Source organism: Lepidochelys kempii, chromosome 8, assembly GCF_965140285.1.
Source record: "Lepidochelys kempii isolate rLepKem1 chromosome 8, rLepKem1.hap1, whole genome shotgun sequence".
In the NCBI taxonomy this organism is placed as follows: Eukaryota; Metazoa; Chordata; order Testudines; family Cheloniidae; genus Lepidochelys; species Lepidochelys kempii.
The window spans coordinates 103,234,808-103,261,847 of record NC_136387.1 but is presented as its reverse complement, the minus strand read 5'-3'; the positions used below and the strand labels follow the sequence as shown (position 1 = coordinate 103,261,847).

The window sequence follows — 27,040 nt, the reverse complement described above, 5'->3', positions numbered from 1 at the left end:
AAGCTGGGAGGAGGGAGAGAAACAAAGGGTCTGTGTCTGTCTGTATGCTGGTTTCTGCCAGGGATAGACCAGGAATGGAGCCTTAGAACTTTTAGTAAGTAATCTAGCTAGGTATGTGTTAGATTATGATTTCTTTAAATGGCTGAGAAAAGAATTGTGCTGAATAGAATAACTATTTCTGTCTGTGTATCTTTTTTGTAACTTAAGGTTTTGCCTAGAGGGGTTCTCTGTGTTTTTGAATCTAATTACCCTGTAAGATATCTACCATCCTGATTTTACAGGGGGGATTTCTTTATTTCTATTTACTTCTATTTTTTATTAAAAGTCTTCTTGTAAAACACTGAATGCTTTTTCATTGTTCTCAGATCCAAGGGTTTGGGTCTGTGGTCACCTATGCAAATTGGTGAGGCTTTTTATCCAACATTTCCCAGGAAAGGGGGGGTGCAAGTGTTGGGAGGATTGTTCATTGTTCTTAAGATCCAAGGGTCTGGGTCTGTAGTCACCGAGGCAAATTGGTGAGGCTTTTTACCAAACCTTGTCCAGGAAGTGGGGTGCAAGGTTTTGGGAAGTATTTTGGGGGGAAGGACGTGTCCAAACAGCTCTTCCCCAGTAACCAGTATTAGTTTGGTGGTGGTAGCGGCCAGTCCAAGGTGTAATATTTTGTCCCTTGGGGAAGTTTTGACCTAAGCTGGTAAAAATAAGCTTAGGAGGTTTTTCATGCAGGTCCCCACATCTGTACCCTAGAGTTCAGAGTGGGGGAGGAACCTTGACAGGGGTATATGAATAATTGATTATTATTTAGACCACCAAAACAAATTGCAGCTAAAGCAACAAAACCGAGCAGGTGGAATGATGGGTAGGCAACCTTATAATTCATGGTTTCAGAGGAGCAGCCGTGTTCGTCTGTATTCGCAAAAAGAACAGGAGGACCTGTGGCACCTTAGAGACTAAAAATGTATTTGAGCATAAGCTTTTGTGAGCATCCAATGAAGTGAGCTGTAGCTCACGAAAGCTTATGCTCAAATAAATTGGTTAGTCTCTAAGGTGCCACAAGTCCTCCTTTTCTTTTTATTATAATTCATGTAAATGAAGCTGGCCTGGGCTGGCTTTTCACCTTCTCCCCTATAGAGGGAGCAGAGTTCCACCTCTCTAAATTCTCTGCCCCTAGAGCTGACAGACAGACAGACAGCTTGAACGCATTGCTTTTCCTCTTGCCTTCCAGGGGGGTCTAGAATTAGACCTGCAGAACCTTCCCTGCCCTTTGGCTCTTCCAAAAGGATGGGACCTCATCACTTGAACTTAAGGAGAATCTCCATCCGAAATACAGGGCCCATGACACACAGTCGAGCAGTTCTGATTCCATCCAGCGGTGCCCTAGCCAGCTCGTTCTTGTGTATTAAAGACATGCAGCCATAGGCCAGCATTGGCAGTGATAAGCTGCCTGGAGGCTACAGCACTCCCTTGGGTTTGGCTCCTTTGCATGCTCAGCTCTCCCCCCACATGTCCCCCATTCCATCAGCTCAGAGTCTGCTGGGTGGATATGGGCTTAATCCCATGGCTGGCTCCAGCTCCCTGCCTGAGAAGGGCTCTCAACCACGGGGGCCTGGGCTATTTTCCCTGCCATGTTTCAGAGTAACAGCCGTGTTAGTCTGTATTCGCAGAAAGAAAAGGAGTACTTGTGGCACCTTAGAGACTAACCAATTTATTTGAGCATAAGCTTTAGTGAGCTACAGCTCACTTCATCGGATGCATACTGTGGAAAGTACAGAAGATCTTTTTATACACACAAAGCATGAAAAAATGGGTGTTTACCACTACAAAAGGTTTTCTCTCCCCCCCCCCCCCCACTCTCCTGCTGGTAATAGCTTATGTAAAGTGATCACTCTCCTTACAATGTGTATGATCATCAAGTTGGGCCATTTCCAGCACAAATCCAGGTTTCCTCCCCCTCCCCCTCCCCACCCCCAAACCCATTCTCCTGTTGGTAATTCCCTGCCATGGTTCCCCTGCAGCGACCTCTGGGCTGTAATGATCTGGCCCAGTCCCCCCTATCTGTGACCTATGGGACCCCCAAGCCCTCGAATGTAGTACCAGAGCACCACCTAGTGGTACAATTCAGGTAGCACTTTTACCACCAGAAGGCAATTTTTAAAGTACAAAAGAATTTTAAGTTTCAGAGTAACAGCCGTGTTAGTCTGTATTCGCAAAAAGAAAAGGAGTACTTGTGGCACCTTAGAGACTAACCAATTTATTAGAGCATAAGCTTTCGTGAGCTACAGCTCACTTCCTCAGATGCATATCGTGGAAACTGCAGCAGGCTTTATATATACACAGAGAATATGAAACAATACCTCCTCCCACCCCACTGTCCTGCTGGTAATAGCTTATCTAAAGTGATCATCAGGTGGGCCATTTCCAGCACAAATCCAGGTTTTCTCACCCTCCACCCCCCCACACAAATTCACTCTCCTGCTGGTGATAGCCCATCCAAAGTGACAACTCTTTACACAATGTGCATGACAATCAAGTTGGGCTATTTCCTGCACAAATCCAGGTTTTCTCACATCCCCCCACCCCCATACACACACAAACTCACTCTCCTGCTGGTAATAGCTCATCCAAACTGACCACTCTTCAAGTTTAAATCCAAGTTAAACCAGAACATCGGGGGGTGGTAGGAAAAAACAAGAGGAAACAGGCTACCCTGCATAATGACTTAGCCACTCCAAGTCTCTATTTAAGCCTAAATTAATAGTATCCAATTTGCAAATGAATTCCAATTCAGCAGTTTCTCGCTGGAGTCTGGATTTGAAGTTTTTAAGAATTTTAAGTCCTTTTGGTGGGAGAGGGAACGGCCAGCTGGGATCTTCCCAAATCTCCTCCCCATCCTCCCTAGTCCAGGATTTGGGAGACCTGGGACTGTCTCCCAGGAGCTGAGGTTAGCTGAATATTGTCAATAATAGCTGTGAAAAGACAACAGCTTCAAGGAGGAGGGGAGCTCCCACGTTTTAGTTCTTGTTCCTGTCACAAGTTCAAATGTGACATATAAATTCTGCTCATGCACGTATGCTCCCCTGGGGCTCCTCTCTGGGGCAACTGCCCCTGCTCCATGTGTGGAATGGCGTCCACCCTGTTCCCCATCAGCTCTGTGTTCTTGGGGAACCCGGGCGCAGTACCCAGCCTGTCTGACTCACGAAAGCCCTCCCCCCCGCCTCTGCTTGAACCAAAGCCGATCAGAAGAAAGACTTACAAAAAGCAATGAAAAGGCCATGGGAGAGACCTAAACCCCTCTGGACAAGGGTGACAGGATTAAGGAAACTCCCCTAGCCTCATTTGCATCGAAGATGGGACAGGGAGGCATCCCCATTAGCATACAGAATGGAGAACAGAGATTCCAAGGCAACCAGAAAAGCAGGGAAGCAGGGCGTGATCTCAGCTCCAGGTGTTAACGAACCCACGCCTGCACACACCCAGCTCAGTAGTTATCACACTAATTCTAGTAATGAATCCTTTATTCAAAAGAATAAAAGAATCCAAAATACTGAAGCTGCCTAATTGCACTGTGAGCTCCCTGGAAGGAACACCGCCCACAGCCAGGAATGAGCAGTTCCTATTGTCTAGCCTGAACAAAACAACGGTGGGATCCTCCCTTGAGCCATCAATTTACCCATAAACAAATCTAGTGTTCTCCCTTGAACCATTGTTCTTTCCCTACAAAAACCCCTACCCACGCTCAAGTAAGTGCTCTGATGCCTGGATCCAAGATCTGCATCAGTTCCATTCGGACTTCATCTTCTCCTGACTGATCGTGCTGGGGGCTTTGCCTGACTCCAGCACTCCAGACCCTCAGCTACCACCACCACCACCTGGGAACCTGATCGATTCAAGCTTCATAGAATCATAGAACTGGAAGGGACCTCAAGAGGTCATCTAGTCTAGTCCCCTGCCTCATGGCAGGACTAAGTATTGTCTAGACCATCCCCGACAGGTGTTTGTCTAACCTGCTTTTAAAAATTCCCAATGATAGAGATTCCCCAACCTCCCTAGACAATTTATTCCAGTGCTTAACCACTCTGACAGTTAGGAAGTTTTTCCTAATGTCCAACCTAAACCGCCCTCGCTGCAATTTAAGCCCACTGCTTCTTGTCCTGTCCTCAGAGGTTAAGAACAACAATTTTTCTCCCTCCTCCTTGTAACAACCTTTTTATGTACTTGAAAACTGTTCTCATGTCCCCTCTCAGTTTTCTCTTCTCCAGACTAAACAAACCCAATTTTTTCAATCTTCCCTCAGAGGTCATGTTTTCTAGACCTTTAATCATTTTTGTCGCTCTTCTCTGGACTTTCTCCAGTTTGTCCACATCTTTCCTGAAATGTGGCGCCCAGAACTGGACCCAATACTCCAGCTGAGGACTAATCAGGGCAGAGTAGAGTGGAAGAATTACTTCTCATGTCTTGCTTATGTAACCCTTCTGCCCGTCAGAGTTGGCAGCAACAAGGGCCGGGTTCAATATCTAGGGGTTCCATTCCAATAACACAATGCAAACCGGCTCGAGCCCCCACCCAGTGACCTGGGAAAAATATATACCACCCCCGCTGGGCGCCTCCAAGAGGCAATACTTCCCCTCTCGCAAGCACATAGTCTGAGTGTAGCAAAAGTCTTTTAATAACAGAGAGAAACAATGTGGCATTATGTTGGGGAAACACCACCAACAGGATTCATAACACAACCCATGAGCAAAAACAACCCCACCCCAGGCAAATTGGGGCATGCCCTTTTCCCTTTGGTTCTTGAGTCCAGCAACCCCAAATCACCCAAAGTCCCAAAAGTCCAATGCCCCAAAAAGTCTCTGTCCCTGGTCAGGGCAGCCCCAGAGTTCGAAAGTTTATCGGCGGAGCTTTACCTCCCAACCTGGGTGGAAATGGGACGGGGGTAAGAGGCACCTTACGTGATCTGAAGCTGACCGCCCCATAGCTCCATAGCGGCGCTCCGCCAGCCGCCCCACGAACTCCTTCACTCAGCTGCGCTCCGCTCTGCCAGCCGCCCCACGAACTCCTTCGCTCAGCTCCACGGCCCACAAGCAGCTCCTGCCATCCACACACTGCTCCGCGTTGAACTGCTTCACCAGCCGTCCCGCAAACTGCTCCACAATATATCTTCAGGCTCCCCCACTACTTAACACAACACTCAGTGATTTCAGCTCTTAGGTGAATTCAGCTTATAGTAGGGGAGCCCCAGTGCTGGTGCACTGTCAGCCCAAAGTGAGCTCAGCAGCCTATAACTAGACTTCTAATGAAATCAAAATTAGCTCTGATATTCCACAGTGGAGAGAGGAGGAAGTGCAATCAGCAGGTAAGGCCCTCACCAAGGGGCCCATGCCACCAAGTACTACTACTTGTCCCCAGCCTCTCTCCATTCACACAGTTTTGGAACCCATGACCCTTGCCTAGCGAGTGCTACTTAGTTGATGGTGAATCCCTCCATCATAACAAAAGGCCACGTACAGTTCCAAGCACAGTTCCCATAATCAGGGTAATAACAATTTATTCTTCCTGCCCCAATAACAGAGACACTGGGGATCCCACAGCAGCCAAAGTGACCATTTGGGCAGCTATGGTCTCATTCTAGGCGTGGTGGGTGTGCCTATGCAAATGAGATCGGCCCCTGAAGTTCTTTTCCACAACTTGCCACACCTCACCACCAGATGTCAGGGTGGAGCTCATCCTGACACTGCTTACACTTACAATACTTCTGCTAATACATCCCAGAACGATGTTTGCTTTTTTTGCAACAGTGTTACACTGTTGACTCATATTTAGCTTGTGGTTCACTATGACCCCCAGATCCCTTTCCGCAGTCCTCCTTCCTAGGGAGTCATTTCCCATTTTGTATGTGTGTAACTGATTGTTCCTTCCTAAGTGGAGTACTTGGCATTTGTCCTTATTGAATTTCATCCTATTTACTTTGCATCATTTCTCCAGTTTGTCCAGACCATTTTGAATTTTAATACTATCCTCCAAAGCACTTGCAACCCCTCCCAGCTTGGTATCATCCACAAACTTGATAAGTGTGTACTCCGTATGCCATTATCTAAATCATTGATGAAGATATTGAACAGAACCGGACCCAGGACCCACTTCACGGAGTGGTGAGGACCCAGCTCTCTCTCTCTCGGTATAGCCTTCTGACCCTGACTTGTATGATCAGTTATAGTTTTCTAAACCTTTTATACTCAAATTTAAGTTAGATTTAATATTGTAACTGGTTTGTTTGTTTGGCTCCCCTATGGTTATTATCCAGCAATAAATAACTTTCCTGGTTAAGCTGGTTGCTTCTCCGTCTCTCTCCCCATCATGGGTGTTTATTGGCTTCCCTATTCGCTCTGCAGCAACGCTCCTCATACCTAAGCTAGAGATCCCTGCAGCACCCAAAAATTTTGTGGGGTTCGCTCATCATGTGGGTTACGACCAGAACAATTGTTACGTGAAAGTGGGGATAGGGACTTGCTGAACCTGGGGCATAGGAGGGTGGCAGATTGGAAGCGCTGCTCGACCAGCCTGCTGAGACCAGGGGCATATAAGGGGTCAGCTTGGGAGTGCTGATTGACCCGGTCCGCTCAGACGTGCTCTGTTAGAATGTGTGTGTGTGTTCATCTGACTCTGGGGCTGGACAAACCCAGCCCTGGGGAACCTCGGTCCTGCAGGAGAGCTCCACTGGGAGGGGACTTGCAGCAGGGAGAAGTAGAGCTCCCTGTGAGAACACAACTGACACAAGCAGTCCGTTGATAGAATTACAGACATGCCCCCGCCCCAAAGAGTAACCCTAATAAATGAGCGTACCCCAAAGTAACGGGCAAAGCTGGTAACAGCCCCCTCTGCAGGGCACATCAATGCAATAATCCCACAGTCTCCTGCAAACTCCCCTGGCAATGAGAAAAGGAGGACTTGTGGCACCTTAGAGACTAACCAATTTATTTGAGCATAAGCTTTCGTGAGCTACAGCTCACTTCATCGGATGCATCATGACAATCTGCAATGTGCATAGGCTGCAGCAATTCCAGGCCTCTTTGCTAGTGGGCTGAGGGAACCGGCAGGCTAGAGCCAACAAGCTGGCAAAGTCCCAGGAACACGGCCCGCACGGCAGAGCCATCTGGGGCTTGCCCTGCTCCGTGGCTGAATCGTCTCGTCTGGCTCCCATTCCTATTTATAAACTTGGGTTCCCATGGGCGCCACTCTCCAGGAGTGACTCTGGGTGCGTCCTGCCAGCCTGCTTGCCCACAACAGAAATCAGCCAAGTAGCTAATTAGTACGGCTAGTGCCTCCCCCCGCCCCCAGTTTCTGGATAACCCTGGCCCATCCACAATCCTGAAACTGAAAGCTGAAGCGAGACAAATTCAGACTGGAAAATATGGTGTAAATTTTTAGGGGAGAGAGTAATTAGCCATTGGAACAATTTAGCCAGGGTTGTGGTGGATTCCCCATCACTGACAATGTTTTCAATCAAGATTGGATGGTTCTCTAAAAGCTCTGCTCTGGGAGTTATTTGGGGGCAGTTCTCTAGCCTGTGCCCTACAGGAGGTCAGACTAGATGATCACAACGGTCCCTTCTGACCTTGGACTCTAGGATCTCTGAATCCAGCAGAGCTACCCTGACCGCTCCTGCCAGCCTGAAGACACACAGGCCCAGAACATGAATGGTATTTAGGCAGCTCAATACCTTGGAGGATTTGGGCCAGAGTCCCCAAAACAAGAATGGTGTGTCCTCTCTACAGGTTCTTCCTTTACTTTACACCAGCGTTTCTCAAACTGGGGTCTGCGAGGATATTCCAGGGGGTCCTTGGGCCCCTCTGATCAACTCCTCTCCCTGTCTCCCAATGCCACCTGCATGCCGGGGAACAGCTGTTTAGCAGCATGCAGGAGGCGCTGGGAGAGAGGGGGAGAAGCGGACACGGGGGTGTGCTCAGGGAGGGGGCGGAATCATGTCTGGGGCCGCTGACCCCACTGATCAACTCCTCCCCCTCACTCCCAGTGCCTCCTGCACGCTGCGGAACAGCTGTTCCCCGGCATGCAGGAGGCTCTGGGAAGGAGGGGGAGGATTGGGGATGGGGCGCGCTTGGGGGAAGGGAGCGAAAGAGGCATAGAAAAGGAGGGGCAAGGGTGGAGTGGGGGCAGGCCCTGGGGCTGAGCAGGGGGACTTGGGGGTCCGCGACATTTTTTTTTAACAAAATAGGGGTCCCCGGGTTGTTAAAGTTTGAGCACTGCCGCTTTTCACCACTGCACTGCCAGCATGTGGGTTACATACGCAAGCACACGCATGACCCTGCACCCACGACACGCGTGCCTGGGGACCCATGCCAGCTCCTGCAGACAATCGTGCAAACACGCCCTCGCACACTCTCACGGGCAGGCGCACGGCAACACGCAGTCTGCCTCACACCCGCCTCCCCACAAACCGCTGTCGATTTGAAAGCGACGCTCAGGCATTTGCAGCCAAACGACGGCTGGGGGCGGAAAGCGACAAACCTCCCGTCGTCCCGCCGTGGCTAGCGAGGCTTCAGGAATCACAGTGGGCAGCAGAAAACCAGGCCCCTAACCCCAGCTCTGTGGCCCAGCCACTGAAAGGGATCAAACCGAAAACCCCTTGGGGGATCTGGGCCCAAAGAGCAGAGCAGGAAGCAATATCTCCCTGCAGCCGCTAGGGGCCAGCAAGGACTCAAGAGAATCCTTCAGCGACTCCTACAACCGACTAAAAACAAAGTTTGTGAGCAGCGGCCCATCCCCTAAGGGATTTGATTGGGCTGGAAGGGGGAAGTTTCTGATTGGAGGAGACAGCTGCCACTTAGGCTCCCTTAAGAAGCAGGGCACAGCACCTGGTTCCAGGAAAGCAGGGCTGGGGCTGGGTCAGGTAGGACAGGCTCCCAGAGGGACAGGAGCATCGCCTGGGTTGGGTTCTCGAGGCTGCTTTGGATTTTATTTTTTGGCCCCTCTGGATCTGATCACTAAGGTGAGCCCTGCATTCCCAGCGTGACCCTTCCCTTCTGCAGGTGGGGGGCTTGATTTGCATGAGAAACCCAGTGAGGTTCCGATCTTTGCCCCTCCTGAGAAGGGCGTGGGGCTGGGGGTACAACCCCCCACCTCTTCTCTGAGAGAGGAGTGGAGACTTGAGGGCCGCTGCAGCTGGGCTGGGAAACTTCCCTTGGACTCTTTGAGCAACAGTCAAAGAGAAATTGATTTGCCTTTGCTTCCTCTTTCTCTCTGCTGCAGAGGGGAGAAGTTGGGGTCTTCCCTAGTGTTTAAAAGCCCCCCTGGAGGGTAACTGAGCAGCCTCCGGGACTTGCTAAAGGGCTCACTGCTGTGTGAGGCACTGGTCTGCCCTAAAACTTCTCTCTCCGAGGGGGTGAGGACTGCACTAACCCCTGGTGCTGTGCTAATCTCTCTGATTTCTTTTCAGGAGCAAAGATGGGCTGTTTCAGTTTCCTCAAGGTGATGATGATCTTGTTTAACCTGGCCATATTTGTAAGTACCAGCAGCGTTTCAGGTTGTTTCTCTTCGTCACCGGGACTAGATTTCAATGCCAGCAAATGCCCAGAGACTGTGGTGCTGATTATTTTTTTTAAAAAAAATGACCCTGCCCTTGTTGCCAAAGCTCTGCTGGCCCCGGGGCACTTCGGGATGAGAGCACTGACTGCCCCTCACGGGGCCTGTTGCAGGTGCTGGGCTGGGACTCTGGCTGGACCAGCTGTTTGCAGTGCTTTCCAGAGCCCCTTTCTCGGTGTGCTCCTTCCTATGAATTCAGGCCAAGTGTGCGTCTGCGCAGCGGGCAGGGCGGTGAGGGGCATCTTGTGTGGACGCGCTCACGCCGGTGGCACCCTCGCTAGCGAGCATGCCGCAGGGCGGAGGCAGCCCGCCCTGTAGCGTCCGCACGGCTAGCTTTAACGAGTTAACCAGAGTACGGGCGGGAGGCCTGGCTGGGGCCCTCGGAACGCTGGGGGTTGATAGTACTGTTCAATGCTGGGTTTAAGTTTTAAAGGGTCCCAGCCAAGTTGATCCGTTTCAGTCTAGGCTTGCTTGGCAAAATGGCTTGCTCCGAGGCTCTCGGGGGTGGCTGTAGGGCTGTGACGCTGATAGACGATGTCAGACCTTAAGCATTCTGTTTCTACGTTGGAGCGTATTGCCCTCTGCAACCTCCAGTGGACCAGACCCCCAGGCGATCACCTAAATTAGGCAGCTAGCCGCATAGGAAAGGTAAGCTACTTCTCCAGTACGGTCTTCTCCAGGGCACGGGCGGGCTATAACCAGCCCCCTTTCCCTAAGAGCCCCACTCCAGAGTTGGCCAGAACAGGACGCTCTGCTACAGCCTGTTCCTGGCACCTGGATTCGCTTTGAACAAGGCCAAGCCGCCAGGATTGCCGGGGGCTATGGCTCCGGACTGAGACTGTCTCTGACGTCACTGATTGTTCTCCTCCCATGGCGTAGGCAACAATCTCATCGGTGGCATTGGAAGGAGAGCAGGGGGGTGCAGTGACACCAGGATCCATCCAAAAGCTCTTACTCCTTTGCAACCTGCGTCCAGCCGGGCCACCCTGCTGGTGGAAATCTATCTGGACCCCGGGAGCTCCATCACCGCAGAAGTGTGTTTTATTTTCTCTGTCTCTTTCACTCCCTTTGCACAGTACGAGCCCTCATGGCAGGGATTCTGCCCTCGTGGCCTCTGTGCTTGGCTACTGGCCCTGCCATCAGTGTGGGGGACCCTGGAAAGCCACAGGGATACATGGCAGAACAGCTGCTCAGGGACCAGGGCTGGCGGGGCCCATGCTGGTTAGACGGTTTGTCTGCAGTTTCGCTCTGTTCTGACCCCTCCAACTTGGGGCTCGTCAGTTGCCTCGATTCACAAGGGTGGCAGCCGAGGCTGGCTGGATTAGAACTGCACCGAGTTATACTTGGGGAGGATTAGAAAGCGGGGCTGACGGCCCTGCCCTCTCTTCTTTCCCCCTCCGGCCTCTCCCGGGCGGATTCCCGGGCCGGACAGGAGGTGCTCTGCCTCTCTCACTTTGCCAGGTGCGATGTTGTTATCCGGCTGGCCAGAAAGCTTCCATCAACCCCCGCCCTTTTTTTTTTAATGGAAAATTCCCCTTTAATTGAAAATCCAGGGGAAGTGTCTGCTGTCCTGGGGGTCGGGGGCGAGCCATCAGAAAACCCACTCTTGTTTTGTCTACACTTTCAGCAGAGGGGTGGGGTGGGAAGGAATTCCATTCTTTTTCCAGCCAGCTCTGGTTTGTAGCTCTCTCTGCCCTCCACTGGCCCCGAGGATCTACTGGGATCTGCTGCTGTCTTTCCAGTTACTGACTGTTTTTCCCCCACGTTCCCAGGGGCACCTGGCCACGAATAGCGTCAAGTCCAAATCCTGGCGGGCGGGGCCAGCGGCTCCAAAACCCTGACAGCGCTGAGATGCAATAACAATGGTTCCGTCTCTTTCCCCCCGGCGGGCTGACACGTCTGCTTCTCTCAGGTGGCTCTGCTGTAGGGTTTCTCCGTCCTCCTCTGCTCCGGCTCCAATGAGAAAAGCTCAGTTGTGGGAGTTATAATGGAGGTGACGAGTGACTCCCCGGTGACGTTTCCCCCGCCCCAAAGGCCATGGCTTTGTTTGCCCGGTGGACAAGGCCGCCTGTTCTCGCTCAGCTGGCTTGTGTTCAAAGGCAGAGCTGTCTCTGTGGCTCTGAGGGGGACGGACGATGGAGCTGCTCGGCCCCTGCAGCGTCCCCCCTGGAGAAGCCGTTCTCCCAGCCAGAGGGAAATAGTTCTCTTCAGTGTGTTTCTCCCCCTGGGCTTGGCTAGGAGACACGAATAGGGAGGCTGGCTGCCCGGGTCCCCGCTAGCCCAATGTGGCTGGAATGATCAGCCCAGGAAAGCTCCTTGGCCTGCGTGATTCTTCCTTTCGTCTCCCAACCGCTCTTGCTGCGGCCTTCAGAGACGGGCTGAGGGCCATGTCCCTCGGCACAGACCTTCACAGCGGGAAGCTTGTCTGATCCCCAGGGGCAGTGCCTCTGAATGCGGAAGCGCGGGTGCTCTCCTCCTGGCTTGCACCGAAGCTGAGGCCGGCCCGACCTCTGCTGAAGCCTGTGGCTAGTCAGGTCCTAAGATAGCTGCAAAACACCGGAGGCTCCAGGACACTTGTTCACTTGGACGCCGAAGCGGGGACGGGGGTTCTGCCCTCCCGGCCCGAGACATTGTGCTCCTCCGGGGTGATCTGACCTGCTCTGCTGTCTTCTTGTGGAGATGTCTCTGCTCTGATGGTCCCAGTTCTGAAAGGCACTGGGAGGAAAACGCAGCCTTCCAAGGGGAGCCGGGTGGATAGAACACCTAACTGGCTTCAAGACTGAGCTGGATACGTGTATGGAGGGGATCGGATGATGGGGCTGCGTCCAATGGCATGTCGCTGATCTGCGACTACTACCAGCAAATATCTCCAATGGCTGGAGATGGGACACTAGATGGGGAGGGCTCTGTGTTACTACAGAGAATTCTTTCCCAGGTGTCTGGCTGCTGGGTCTTGCCCACATGCTCAGGGTCTAACTGATCACCATATTTGGGGTTGGGAAAGAATTTCCCCCCTGGTCAGATTGGCAGAGACCCTGGGGCGTTTTCACGTTCCTCTGCAGTATGGGGCCTGGGTCACCTGCAGGTTTAAACCGTTTTCAATAGTGGATTCTCTGAAACCTGAAGTTTTTAAACCATGATTTGAGGACGTCAGTAACTCAGCCAGAGGTTCGGGGTCTATCACAGGAGTGGGTGGGTGAGGTTCTTTGGCCTGCAATGTGCAGGAGGTCAGACTAGATGATTGTGATGGTCCCTTCTGACCTTAGTCTATGAGGAGGAATGGCTTGGGAGGGGCTTTTAGGCAAATGCATCTGAGGGTGTCATTGGAGACTCGGGGAGGAATTTAAATGAGGACAGGGAGGTAGGTAGGAGGATGAGGAGGGGGCGAGATGTTGATGGGGTATGTGTGTGGGGGAAACTTTGATGGCACACTTGGCTTCTGATCACTCTTGCAGGGCCAGGCACTGACTTCAGGCCCTTTCCCTCCAGTGTGAGGGGCCCTTCACCGTGTGTTGTGTGTAATGACCCCATCCCAGGCAAGGAACTGAGTGGAGTGGGTGAGGCTGGTGCAATGGCCTGGCTCTCCTTCCCACCCTGCCAGCAAAGCATTATTCTTGTATCGGGGTTTATCTGCCCCACCCCGTGCTGGAATGGAAGTACAAAGACCTGTCCAGGAAAGTAGAGGGTTGTAATCTCCTCCGCCAGGGCCGGGAACAGAGCTGGCATTAATCAGAGGAAATCACTGACCCTGGGGTAGAAATCAGGAAGTTCCCCGAGACCCGCGTGCCTTGTCAGAGCTTTCCTGGGTCTCCCTGTTCCAGAAACCAGGGCTTTGGAGCGGAGCCCGGAGCAGCTCCAGAGCAATGGAGCTGCAGGTTTTTGTCTGGAGCTGGAGTGGATCCAGCGCAGAGCTCCAAAGCCCTGCCAGAAACGGCCCTGGCCAGTGACCGAACAGCTGTTCCCAGCCTAATCGGGGCTCTCCGAATCTCCCTTGTGCAAAACACAGGGCCCCCAGCCCCGCCTCTGAGCCAAAACAAATCACACTGGCTTCCTTGCCTATTGTGAACCCCGCCCCTGGGCACTTGGGTGAACTGACAACACGATCTGTCTCCATAGAGACCAGTGGTCAGGGCCTCGCCCCGTTAGGGATTGACCGTGTTTCATGGGGAGCTTGTGGTTGCTCTCGGGGAGCTGGATGGCACCCCTTTGCATGCTTGCTAACTCACCGGAGATTATCCCCCAAATCAGGGGACCTCTAATCTGCTCCAGGAGCCCTTCTCCTGTTTCACGAAAGGGCCAGCCCTGGGTCATCAGTGCGTGCTGGGGAGAGCAGAGTAACCCGTGAGCTGGAGGGGAAGGAAAGTTGCAGTTAGCCCTGAGATCAGAACGTTCACAACTAGAAGTGAAAGGAGAAGATGGTCTCGCATTTCTAGGTCCTGTCAATGTCATGTCCCTTAGACCTTTCCCAGCCACCTCTGAAATAACACGCGCCTCTCTCTCGCCTCCTAGCTTGGCGGAGGGGCGCTCCTGGGCGTGGGGATCTGGGTCGCCGTGGACGGGAGCTCGTTCTCCAGCATATTTGGTTCCAGCAGCGCCTTGCAGTTTGTGAACGTCAGCTACTTCCTCATCATCATCGGCGCCATCCTGGTGGTGCTCGGCTTCCTGGGATGCTGTGGGGCCCAGAAAGAGAGCAAATGCCTCCTGATCATGGTAAATCTCCAGCTCCGGGCGGCGGGAAGCCGCGCTCGCTCGGTCAGCCTAACCCGCTTGTCCAGCTGCACGCGGGGTAGGATGGTGGAAGAAGTGGGCTTTGTACCTCCAGTAGGGAGTTGGGGTCTGTCAGGCCAGTGGCCTGGGTCTGCATTTGCGATCTCAGTCTGCACAAGGGTGGGACACAGCTGCTGCCTTGAAACGGGGTATATTTGATCCCAGGAGGGGAGTGACCCCCTCAAAATCCCATGCTCCACGGCAAGAGACTTGTTTCTTTGGACGAAAGGTTCCCTGCTCGATAGTAAACCCTGTCTTGCCCGAGTCGTGAGAGATCCCCATGGTAACTTTCTCTCGTCCCCTTTGTCGCCTGCTTGTGAACTAGCTTGAAGCCAGCTTGGCTTCTCCCAAGTTTCTCCCCGGGGCTGCACCCAGCCCTGCTAACCACCACAGGAAGCTGGCAGCGCTGTGGCCCGCCCCAGCTAGATGGGCCTGGACTCCGTCCCGTCTCTGACCTCTGGGTTGTGTCTCCTCCAGTTCTTCTCGATCGTGCTGATCATCTTCATCGCTGAGATCGCTGCTGCGGTGGTGGCACTGGTCTACACATCTCTCGTAAGTCAGAGGGGGGTGGGAGGGACAGGTCGCTCGGCGGCCTCCTGGGCCCGTTCCTGGAAGGACTGTGCTCTAGGCCTTGTGCTAAGGGGGATGCCGGAGGAGCGGAGATCGGTCCTCCCTGAGGGGTGGTTACCGTTCACGAACCGCTCCTCGGAGAAGCAGATGTAACAGTGGGTGCTGAGGGTCTGGCCTCACTCACGGGGTCTGTGGGGCAGGAGGGAAACATGCCCTGGGCGGGAAGGCCCTATCCCTGGGGCTAGTCCCTCTCGGCAATTAATTCCTCCGTCCTGCACGGAAAACAGCCTGGCACCCAGTCGCAAGGCCTGGTGCAACGCAGCCCTGTGTGGGTGGGGGGGCGAGGCTGCCCTGTGTTGGGGGGAGGTGGATTTAGTCTATTCAACCCCCCCCCCCATCCCCTGCAGCATCAATAGTATGCACACTGCAGCGTGAGTCCTGGGAAGTGAAACGGAGGCGGAAGAGCGAACGCTGCAGGCGATGGCAAAGCAGATGACAGCTCCGGCCCACTCTCCGTGGCAGCAATCCTGAGCTGCGGGCAGGAACGTCCCATGCCACAGGCCCGGGTGGTGTCTGTTCTCACCCGCTCGGGGACGGTCGTTCCTGTTCTCACTTCCTGCTTCCGGACCTCACGCGTCTTACGTAACCGGGGAACTCTTCGGCCTGCCACACAGCGAGCCCGTTGCTGGAGAAAGGGGCCAGCACAACAAACTCCCCCTGCTTGCCCACCTGCCTGGCATAGCCATGGCAGCTCCCCTCCCACATGTAGCGGGTTGCCGGCGTACCTGGACGCTGGCCTGTAGGGACGCCAGGATTCTCCAAGAACCCCTTTAAGCCTTGGCCTCTCCCCGTGTGCGTGCCAGGCCGTTGGTCTAATGCCCGCTGTGATGGCATCTGAACTCTCTTCTAGGCGGAGAACATCCTACAAACAACAGTGACTCCAACACTGAAGAATCAGTACGGGAAGGTTACTGAAGTCACGCAGATCTGGAACACCACCATGTCTAAGGTGAGCCAGCCTGCGCGGGCCCGTCGCTCAGCTCAGGGGCGTCTCTGGTTTGAGATTGAGGGGGGCCTTCCGGGGATGGGGCAACAGACTTTAAAATTCAAATGCACATGGGGTACAAGGGTCTGGAACCCACCTCGCTCCTCTCTGCGGTACCACACCGCGCCGCCCATTGGGCAGCCGTGGCCACTGGCACAAAGCGCACAAGGCTGCAGGGGCCTCTGACAAGTTGTGGTCGTCAAAGGCCCCGCGGCTCTTCTCTCAAGAGTCGGGGCTGGACCCCGAATCCTGGCCCAGCTCCAACTTGGGGAATGACATTCTGCCTTCCTCCCAGTTTCGGCTGGATGCATAATCCCTTAGTGCTTCCAATCCTGTCCTACCTGGCTGTACCGGGCTGCGGCTGCCCCATCGCCCCAGACGGCTTCATCCGCCACTGCGGGGCAGAGACAGCCCCCTAGATTAACCGGTTTGTAATCTGGCTGCGGAGCTTTTTGAGGTCTCCGGTTGGGACATGATGGAGGGTGTTGGGCACGTTCTGTTCCTTGCTCTCACTCCTCTTTCCTCCTCCTCCCAGGTGAAATGCTGCGGCTTGACGAACTACACAGACTTCACAGACTCTTACTACTACAAGGAACACGGCGACATGTACCCACCGTTCTGCTGCAACTCCGTCAACGCCTTGTGCAACGAGACAGAAGCATATAACAGCAAACTCCCGGTATGGAGATGCAACAGCTTTGCCTTATGGCTGCGGGACCCCACACTGCCAGAAGGGCGTGGGTTTTGCTGTGGAAACTGGGCCACTGTCCCTCTCTGACATCTGCTCTTGGAGTGTCTGGGGATGTCCCCTTCCCATCGGAGAGGGAGGTGGGACTAGTTTGTGAATCACAGAAGTTTGGCGTAAGGCAGAGGAGGAGCAGGTTTGTTCTGCACTGGGGGACTGAGCTTATCTTCTGTTCCCATCTCTGCAACTGCCTTGCGCGACAACCGTGGCCAAGTCACTTGCCCCCTCTATGTCTCTTCCCTACCTGTAAGTGTGGGGATGAGGACACGTCTTGTGAAAGGCTTGGAGGCCTGTAGGTGGTATACATGAGCAAAGCTGACCCTGCAGATGACTCTGGCCTGGTCTAGGGGATTTTGTCTAGATTCTATTAGGAATCGTCCCTGAGTTATTCTCTTTATACAAAGGTTCTTTAGACACTTGACCAAAAAATCATAGGGTCATGGAAGACCTCACCGGGGATGGGTGGGAGGGAGTTGTGTGTAGAAGCAACAGTCCAGGCCATTACGAATGCACTCGGAGTACAAATGTATTTAATGTGCATATCACATTGATCCAGCAACGAGGCCCAAATCTCCTCCAAAGCCGAGTCCCCTTGCAAACCATCACATGCACACAATATATGGCATTCAAACCTAGCGCTGTTTGACCCTCTTAGTGACTGTGTTAGTAACTAGACTCTATAGCTCACGTGAAACAAAAGTAGCTGACCCAGCACTATTCGGTATAGTCATGTAGGACCTACAAATCCTACTTAACCCACTGCATGAGCTCTGACCTTTCTGCTTGGAGTTATTCTCAGCTGTGGAACAGAGCCGGTGTTGCAATTACCTTCCAGTGCATTTCTGGACATCTAGTGGAAGTGGCCAAGACTGGGTGCTTTTAATTTGGGAGTGGGAGGGTGTGTGTGTGTGTGGGGGCGGGAGGCTGTGCCCAAATCAAGACCCCTCAAAGCGGCTTGACTTCCTGAATCCTGTTAATATTGGGGTCCTCCTGGGTGTTTCTAGTTAGGCACCCAAAAATCATCAACTCCTCTCAGCTGGGAAGCTGAACTGAGCCTTACTGATCCCTGAAGTGCCCGTTTACTCCGGGTGTCCTGCTTGGTATATACCGCCAGGGCACAGCCAGGCACACTCCTGCCCTTCTCAACCAACAGAGTCAGCGCTCACTTTGGGACTCCCTTCAGAAGCTCTCAGCAGGTCGCTCGGTGCCAGCAAACCCACAGAGCATCAGGGGGACTAGAGGGCTAGCTGCATCCTTCAGCTGACCGGGCATTCAGCCGCCTTGCTCCAACCAGCTTCCGTTGCGTGCTTGGCCCCGGCTCTTTCTAACCATGCTGGTTTCCATTTCCCCCTAGGGTTGCTTCCAGCAGCTGCTGAGCGACGTTCGCAAGAACGCGGGTGTGGTGGGGGGCGTGGCGCTGGGGATCTGTGCGTTAGAGGTAAGTCCCCCAGCTGGCTCCTGGCTGCAGAAACTGGGCGGGGACGTAGGTCTACACAGCTGCCGTCCCACTGCCTCCCCTCCACTGCCCCAGACAAAGGGCCCGCCCAGCAGGGGAGAGGGTAGAGTCGCTCCTGAACTGCGAGGGTGCCCACTGACCACCTCTGAGCTCTCCTCCTCCCGGGCTGCAGGCTCAGGCTCATTTCCTCTGCTCCTGGGGTGCCCAGCCCAGCCATGCTGTCCGAGCAGCTGTGACCACCAATGGCTCCAACCCCCGCCCGGGCCCCCGGAGCCTGGCGCTTGAGTGGGGATCAGGGATGGGGAGCCACAAAACAAGAGGAGGCGGGGAGGCCAGGGGATAGAAGGGACAGAAATAAAGGTGGCAACACCTACTTGAGGACATGGCACAAGGGCGCTCGCCCACTGCAGCGGGAGCCACTAAGCCGGGGCGGATGGGAACCACCGAGGCAGCCTGACATCTAGTCTTGACCCTCAGCCTGCGCCCGGCCTTGACCCTCCGGGCCCGCTTCCCAAACCGACCTCGGCGTTCGTGTGGGGGAAGCAACAGGAGAGGGAGGATGATGGCGGCTGGGTGGCAGAGCCACGCCATCTTGGCCGTTCCCACAGATCGAACCCGGGACCTCTAGATACAAAAGCTTGAGTTAAAGGGCCAGGCTGGCCATCGGAGAGCCACAACAGACCCGTCTCCTCTATAGACTGGGGCACAAGACACGCTGACCCGTGGGTTACAGTTGCATGATGTAGAGGATGCATCTAGCCAACGTGGAGAAAGAAGAAAAGGCCTCCCTGGGCAGCAGGAGATATTAAACCTACTTACCTCTCTTTAGATTGCAGCCATGGTGGTGTCCATGTACCTGTACTGCCAGCTGGATAAGAAGTGAGGCCTGAAGAAGGCAGCGAGTCCTTTTCCCCTGGGCGGAAGAGGACGAACGATACGTTCTTGCCTCATTTTCTGTTTTGAGAATCAAACATTTCTTGGGCCCAACACACTCTCTGTCCTATGCACTGTGATTAGTTTCTAAATGATCTCCTGAGCTGACAGCCGTAGAGTGTGTGTTTGTGTGTGTATATATCTCTCTCTATATATATATTAGCTAGCGTGACGTATCGATAACGTGTACATACAAACACTTCCGAAGTGGAAAGAGCTTCTGTTTCACCCCGGAGCTATTGTGCCAAAGACTGAAGGGGCTACAGATGCTGCTCTGTCCCCTCCGTGGCCTGTGTGATCCTAGCTAGCTGTGGGGTGATCTTGCTAGGAGATGACCATCCCAGACTGCTGCTCGTGCTAGTCTTCCCAGCCCTCCTTGTTCACGAGACCCTTTAGCCCAGTCTCTAGTACACAGAACTAGATTCTAACCCGTGATCAGCTGGTGTGAACCAAGAGTCTTCCAGTGACTATGATGAAGCTACTGCTAACTGGCAGAAGAGTCTAGATTAGTGGAGAAGGCTTAGACCTCATGGGGTAGGAGAGAACATCCAGCCAAGCTAAGACAGGCCATCACTTCCTTCTTGCTTTAAGCGTGTAGGCCAGAGGGAAAGGGCCTCGGGCTGCTCTGGCCTTGACTTTTTCCTTGTCTCTCTCCCTTCAACTCTCTCCCGGGCCACCCTCATCTCGTCAGCTTCCACACCCTCCCGCTTGAAGGCCTGGGGCTGGGTTAGATGGCACAATGCCATGCCGGGAGCTTGCCGGGGAGCCCCGGCAGACTGAGTCTGTCCTGTATATTTTTACACTGTGAAGAACTCCCCTCTCCCCCAATTAATTTATAATCTCAAGTGTAAATTATTTTCTGAATGTGGAATGAAGGTTTGTGCACAAGATGTTCCAATAAACTCTTTGAACCAAGAACTTGAGCGCGGACTACTGTCGTGCTGCATCAACTCTCCAGTCTCGGTACTTTGCTGGGCCTATCACCATGGTATCTGTGCACTTCCCAACCTTTACTGTATTTCTCTTCCCTCTTATCCCCCTTGAACAGCTGGGGAAACTGAGGCATGGAGCCATCAAGTGAGTTGCCTAAGCTCATGGAGGAAATCTGTGGCAGAGCAGGGGCTCCCACCGCCTAAGGATTAGGCAAATGTCCGAGTGACTTGGCCATCCTTCGTGTTTGCATGCCAGCTGTCTACTCTCCTGTGCGTCTGTAGGAGCCCGGGGGAAACCAATAAGCCAGGCCCGACTACTACTGCTATTAGCCCCTACAGGCGCCCTGTTCTAGGCATTGTACTAGCCCGTCCTAAGCTCCAGTCAGGGGCTGTCTTTCAATTAGCCATGCAGCGAGGCAAAGGGGTGTGTCCTGGACAAACAGGGGACAGGTGGCTGCAGACCAGCTGGGCAGACACCGTGCAAAGTCAGACTCATGCTCCTCTGATGAGCGGCAATACACTCCATCGCAGGCCCTCGGGAAGGGGTGGTGTGTGGGGAAAAGGGGGGTGGCAGAGGCAACCGCCCCCCACCCCAGTAAAGCGAGAGACTCACAACCCAGGAAGATGGTGAGGCCTCATCTGGAGTACTGTGTCCAGTTTTGGGCCCCACACTACAAGAAGGATGTGGAAAAATTGGAAAGCGTCCAGCGGAGGGCAACAAAAACGATTAGGGGGCTGGAGCACGTGATTTATGAGGAGAGGCTGAGGGAACTGGGATTGTTTAGTCTGCGGAAGAGAAGAATGAGGGGGGATTTGATAGCTGCTTTCAACTACCTGAAAGGGGGTTCCAAAGAGGCTGGCTCTAGACTGTTCTCAGTGGTGGAAGATGACTGAACAAGGAGTAATGGTCTCAAGTTGCAGGGGAGAGGTTGAGGTTGGATATTAGGAAACACTATTTCACTAGGAGGGTGGTGAAACACTGGAATGCGTTACCTAGGGAGGTGGCGGAATCTCCTTCCTTAGAAGTTTTTAAGGTCAGGCTTGACAAAGCCCTGGCTGGGTTGGTTTCGTTGAGGATCGGTCCTGCTTTGAGCAGGGGTTTGAAGTAGATGACCTCCTGAGGTCCCTTCCAACCCTGATATTCTATGATTCTATGATCACAGCTGCTGTGGGAGCTGGAAGGACAGGCTGGTATGCCATGGGTCCGTGGAAGCAGGGGTGAAAGTGTGATGGTGCTGTGGGAAGCAGAGGGCAGGCCGGGGGGCACTGGCAGATCAGAGGGGCAGATCAAATTTCTAGGGGCGCAAAGGACCTTCAAGGGGAGGGCGAGAGCTCGGGCTTCCCAGATGCGGTTTAATGCCTTCACTCCGGCCGCACGGTTCAATTCTCTCTGGCCTTACCCGTGTTTAAAAGCAAAGAGGCCGGCAGGCAAGCCCTGCTTTCACAACAGCCTCTGCCACCGACGCAGGGCAGGGGCACGAGGCTGCCTGCAGGTTCCCCACAAAGCAATGGCCTGTTTTGCCTTGCAAATTCCCTCCCTTGGGCTGTTTTGGTTAAGGCAGCAGTGGAAACCTCAGTGCCCATCCACTTCTGGCACCTACGGCCAGCTGGGAGATCGAGGGAAGGGATTGTATAAACAGTTGGGGGCTGGAACACGCTTGGCCCAGCCACTGAAATACTGGGTTGAAGCCAAATGCTGTAGGGGCGCCAAGGATCAGACTGCCAATGCACCCTTCACCCCAGCTCCTTCCCTGCATGCGGGCCGAAAACAGGGCACCTGGCGGCTTGGGAGATGGCCAGGCAGCTGATCTGAGCTCGGGTGCCACTGGTTGCCACCCAAGAGCCCAGTCTGGTCTCATGCAGCCTGGGATTTAAATGCCACTAGATGGACATGACCACTAGACAATAGGCAGCCAATAGAGACCAGAGCTGGACACTGGGGGTGGGGGGGGGGAGTCCGTGGGCTGCAGCTATCCTGGAGGAGGGGTGGTTTGCTTGGCTAACCCCTACTAAACCCCGGCATCTAAGCGCCTCGCTTTGTGTGTAGCTGACCACGCTTTGAAGAGCACCTGGCTCCTGCTGGCAGGGACTTTGCTCTTAACCCTCTCTAAGCCATGGCTATCGCAAGAGCTATTTATGTTTATTTAGGGGAGAGAGCACCGGACTGGGAACCAGGAGATCTGGGTTCTATTCCTGGCTCGGCCACTGGCCTGCTGCGTGAAGTTGGGCAAATCCCTTCACCACCCTGCGCCTCAGTTTCCCCATCTGTAAAATGAGGCTTATGATACTGCCCTCCTTTGTAAAGTGCTTTGAGATCTCTTGGTGAAAAGCACCATTAGAAGAGCTGGGTATTATTACTGAGTAAGACTCGCCTGGTTTTTTAGAGCTACTGTGTGCTCTTAGCCTCCCCTGGCTTCAAAGGGTTAATGAGACCCCGGGGAGTTCAGCACTGCTGGGGAATCAAGCCTCTTGTGTTTAGATACCATCAACTTACGCTCCCAGGTGTGAACGTTTTGCTGTCTGTTGTGAGCAAAAGATTCCCCGAGGGCTTGGCCAAGCATAAATCAATCCGTCTGGGCATTAGTGAGAGTGGCAGTCGATCACACCAGCATTTCAGGGGTTAACTAAGGCCAGTACCTGCTAAGAGGGAGGGAGGTGAGCAAAAGCCAGAGTTTGCACTGCCCTTATCTGGCTGAAATGTTTTCTCTCACACCAGTAAACTCATCCAGCTATGGCTGATATACACAGAGGCAAATTCTAGCCTGTTCTTTATCTTTATAGTCAGGAAAGAGAGATGACACAAGCCATCTACTGCGTTTATCTCGATGAGATGCAAATAAACTCATTGCTCTTATTCTAAAGAGGGCACTTTGGTCATGAAGCTGGGGAGGAGCAGCAGGAATTGTGTACAGCCCCCTAGCACAACGGGGCCCTGATCTCAGGTGTGATACAAAGAACTGGAGCAGGTTGGAAAAGTCCCAACAAAACCGGTTTTCCTCCGAATTCACCGATTTGGCTAAAGGGAACGTCCCGCGGAGATGGTTCGATTTTGATGACGTTCCTCACAGAAAGCAGGCAGGCTTCTGATGCAGCCTGGCGGCTTTCAAAACCTGACTTGCCCGCCCTGCTCCTTGGCAGCTGCCTGGCAGTCTCCTGTGGGATCCAGACTTCCAGGGTCCGCAGCCCAGCTGTGCTGGCCTGGAGCCAAGGACCACAGGGCGCTTCCAGGAGCCACATCCCTGAAGCAGCCGGCCGCTTGCACATCCCTAGAGCTGGGGTCCCCAGGGCTTTCATGGAGCATTCTGAAATATTGGGGTGGGGGTGGGGAGGTCATTCCGAATCGGAATCAAACCAAATTTCAAATGATCAAAATGCTCCACGGAAGAGAGTTCCCTTTCTCTCTCCAGGTGATGGGGATGGTGCATTCCGCGCTCCCAGTAGCTCCTGGCTGTGGATGGGCATCTGCCTCCCTTCACAACATAATGATGCTGTGGCAACACAAGATTTCATTGCTGCGAGCTGGCATGGGCCTGGGGCTGGGGGCACCGAGCTATCGGCTCCCTGGGCTAAAGGAAAATCTGTGCCAGACTCTGTTCAGAAGGTGAGGCATAAGATTCTGTCCCCTGGGATGGGGCGGTGTGCATACCAGCTAGCCCAGATGCCACACATCCACCACCCTAACACTTACTGCGAGGGGGAGGGATTTATTAAGAGGGCATGTGGGCTCACCGGTCCATTTCCCAACAGGGGCAGATCTTGGGTTAAAGCCATGGAAGGGAAGTACAGCATCTAGGCTTCTAGTCCCGGTTTTGCCACTGACCCGTTATACGACCATGGCAGCAAGCTGGGAAAGGAAGTGGACGGGGCTTCAGAACAGCTCCCTCCGGGCCACCGAAGAAACGACGGAGATATTGGGCTTCTGCACCTAGCGTTGGGCTTGAATTCCCGGCGAGCGCTACTGTAACCCACATGCCTCGTGGGTGGGGTGCTCTGACCCATCTAGTGGCTCTGAGACCACAGAGAGAGAGATTAATGAGTCTGCTCTAGAGCCTTAGCTAAGAGCCAGTTAGCTTTTTGCTCATGCAGTAGAGGCTCATGCACTAAGCTCCAGAGGCCCCAGGTTTGATCCCGCCTGCCGACGACCGGGGTCGTCAGTGTTACACTACAGCTGGGCAAAGATGTCCCAGAAGAGCAGTTTCCCAAAGGGAAAATGCTGATTTGGCAAAATGAAAACATTATCTACACGTCTTGTTTCACCTTTATTGTTTTGACTCAATAATATTATTATTAGAATATAATTAAATAATATCACTGTTGAAAGAAAGCCTTTTGACTTTACAATACTTAGCTTCTCTATGGCGCAACTCATCAGTAGATCTCAGAGGGCTTTACAGAGGGGCATTACCCCCATTTTGCTGATGGGGAAACTGAGGCACAGGGCGGTGAGGTGACTAGCCCAAGTTAGGGAATAGAACCCGCATCTCCTGAGTCCCAGCCCAGTGCTGTAGCATTTCTGGAATCTTTCCTTACCCGACGATTCTGAGCTTTCAACTTTTCATCCCGATGAGGGGATCAAAATCAGGTTTTAAAATGGCAGAGTTTTCCTTGCGTGACGGAAAGCCCGGGTTTCAAGCAGCTCTAGCTCAGCATGATGGGCAGGCCGAGGCGAGGCGTGGCGGGAGGCCAGGGACCCAGAGTTACTCATTAAGTGGCAGAGTGGGCGGTTGGAATGCAAGCAGCCTCGATTCAGACCTGTTTGGCTTGGGCTGTTGCTCAGCTTCAGCGAGGTGTGTCCTGACACTGCCTATTGCATTGTTCTAGCAACGTGCCATTGTACAGTACAGTACAGGGTCCGCTGTGCTGCGGAGAACTGATCCTTGCAGTGGGACAGCGAGTACTGACCTGCTCGCCCGGAAATCCTCCTGTGCAGGGAGCTAGGGGGCTGCTAACCAGAACAGGGAGACCAGCCTGCACTTGGGAGCAGTACACACAGCCCACAGCACTCCTGAAAGGGTTAATCCAGTCTCAGAAGCTGCCAGGTGACAGGGGCCTGCCCTCGGGCTAGGTTCCGCCAGTGAGAGTTTGGGTGGAGGAGGTAACAAGGTTCAGCAGGAAGAGTGAGGGAGGGAGTGTATTTTCCTCTTTGTGATGTACAGCCCCGAGCGCACCGTTAGCACAGCAAACAGCAGCTGCTGGCATTTGACCAGCTGAGTGCGTCGTCACTACGAATCCCAGAGGGAGACAGTGGGGGTCTTAGACAAGGCAGAACGTTCCTGCTCCCACAGCTGACGTCAGCTGAACTAATAACTCCTAGCTGTTATCTAGCACTTTTCATCAGCAGATCTCGAAGCAGTTTACAACGGAGATCAGGATCATTATCCCCATATTACTGATGGGGAAACTGAGGCATGGGGCAGTAAAGCAACATGCCCAAGCAGGGACTAGAGATTAGGGCTCCCAAGTCCCAGGCCAGTTTGCTGTCCGTTAGTTCACACCACTTCAAGGAGCTGAGCTGCTACATGGACAAGACAAAGCATTGGAGGGGAAACTGAGGCACAGAGCAGGGAAGCAACTTGCCCAACATTAGCTCTGTTAAAGGGTCACGCTTCCAATTAGAAAAATCACATCTGCTTTGAGATGTGAGCTAAACTCACAGAGCTAAACTCCACACCAGAGGTGCAATTCCTAACTGAGAATGTCCATACCACTGAGGCTAAGGAAGGGCAAATCAAGGAAGAAACAACCCCATCCACCACCCAAATCTCCAGCTAATGATTACTTTGGTTCTTTCACCTACCCCCTGTGACTCTGCACTTCCTGGTCTTGGTGAGCAGCAAAAGAGGCCGTTTTTTGCAGCATTCACCAGTTTGACATTTATAGCCAGATAGTTCAGGGCAGAACATCTGACTCTGTAGATGTTACAGGAATATGCAGATCTGGGGATTGAGCTCAAGCTATGTCTACACAATAATAATGGCATGTGTTCTCCAGGGCCTTTATCCAAGGGTCTCAAAGCACCCAACGCTAACACCCATCTGATGTAGGCATCATCGTCTCCATTTTAAAAGAGCAAACCATAGAAGCGTCGGACTGGAAGGGACCTTGAGACGTCATCCAGTCCAGCTCCCTGCACTGTGACAGGAACGCGGAAACCTAGACCGTCCCCGAGAGGTGTTTGTCCAACCTCTTCTTAAAAACCTCCAGTGACGGGGATTCCAACCTCCCTTGGTAGCCTGTTCCAGAGCTTAACCACCCTGAGAGTTAGAAAGTTTTCCTAACATCTAACCCAAATCTCCCTAGGTGCAGAAGCCCATTGCTTCTTGTCCTGCGTTCAGTGGACATGGAGAAATATTGATCACCTGCCTCTTTATAACAGCCCTTAACATATTTGAAGACTGTTTTCAGGTCCCCCCTCAGTCTTCTGTTCTCAAGACGACATGTGTCCAGTCTTTTCAACCTTTCCCCATAGGTCAGCTTTTCTAAATCTTTGATCACTTTTGTTGCGCTCCTGTGGACTCTGTCCAATTTGCCTGCATCTTTCCTGTGTGGGGCCCCCAAAAATTGCACACAGAACTCCAGCTGAGGCCTCGCCAGTGCCAAGTAGATTGGGACAATTACCCCCCGTGTTTTACACACAACACAACTGTTAATACACCCCAGAGTGATATTAGCCTTTTTCGCAACTGCTTCGCATTGTTGACTCATAAAGAGCTGGGTCTTGTGGCTACGGCGCTGGACCACACCTCTGCTGAGCTGCGTTCAAGTCTCATCACTTGCTCACTCTGGTCCAGGTGGTCAAAGATATTTAAGCACCTAACTCATGGTGATTTCAAATAGCTTTGAGGCTCTGGGTCTCTGCCTCAGTTCTCCCTCCCTAAAAGACCACAGTCCATTCAAAGCGGAACTAGCCAAAGTCCTGGAGAATGGACTGTAGACAACAACGGATATACGAATGGATCCAAATAGGTGTTTCCTAACCCTACCATCTATGACTGCAT

General features: G+C 53.1%; 1 protein-coding gene across 1 annotated transcript; it reads left to right on the top strand.

Annotated features, from left to right (window-relative positions):
• The first annotated feature begins 8,864 nt into the window (after positions 1 to 8,864).
• TSPAN1 (tetraspanin 1) lies at positions 8,865 to 20,033 on the top strand. Its single transcript, XM_073357838.2, has 8 exons — positions 8,865 to 9,001; positions 9,449 to 9,513; positions 14,104 to 14,304; positions 14,839 to 14,913; positions 15,842 to 15,940; positions 16,512 to 16,655; positions 18,076 to 18,159; positions 19,007 to 20,033. Exons 2-8 carry the CDS (start codon positions 9,457 to 9,459, stop codon positions 19,058 to 19,060), a joined length of 714 nt encoding a protein of 237 aa, XP_073213939.1. The 5' UTR covers positions 8,865 to 9,001; positions 9,449 to 9,456; the 3' UTR covers positions 19,061 to 20,033.
• Positions 20,034 to 27,040: the final 7,007 nt, after the last annotated feature.

Coding starts and splice junctions, on each gene's coding strand:
- TSPAN1 (XM_073357838.2), top strand. CDS start 9,457: ATGGGCTGTTTCAGTTTCCTCAAGGTGATGATGATCTTGTTTAACCTG. Junction 14,914..15,841: donor CACTGGTCTACACATCTCTC/GTAAGTCAGAGG, acceptor ACTCTCTTCTAG/GCGGAGAACATCCTACAAAC. Junction 16,656..18,075: donor CATATAACAGCAAACTCCCG/GTATGGAGATGC, acceptor ATTTCCCCCTAG/GGTTGCTTCCAGCAGCTGCT.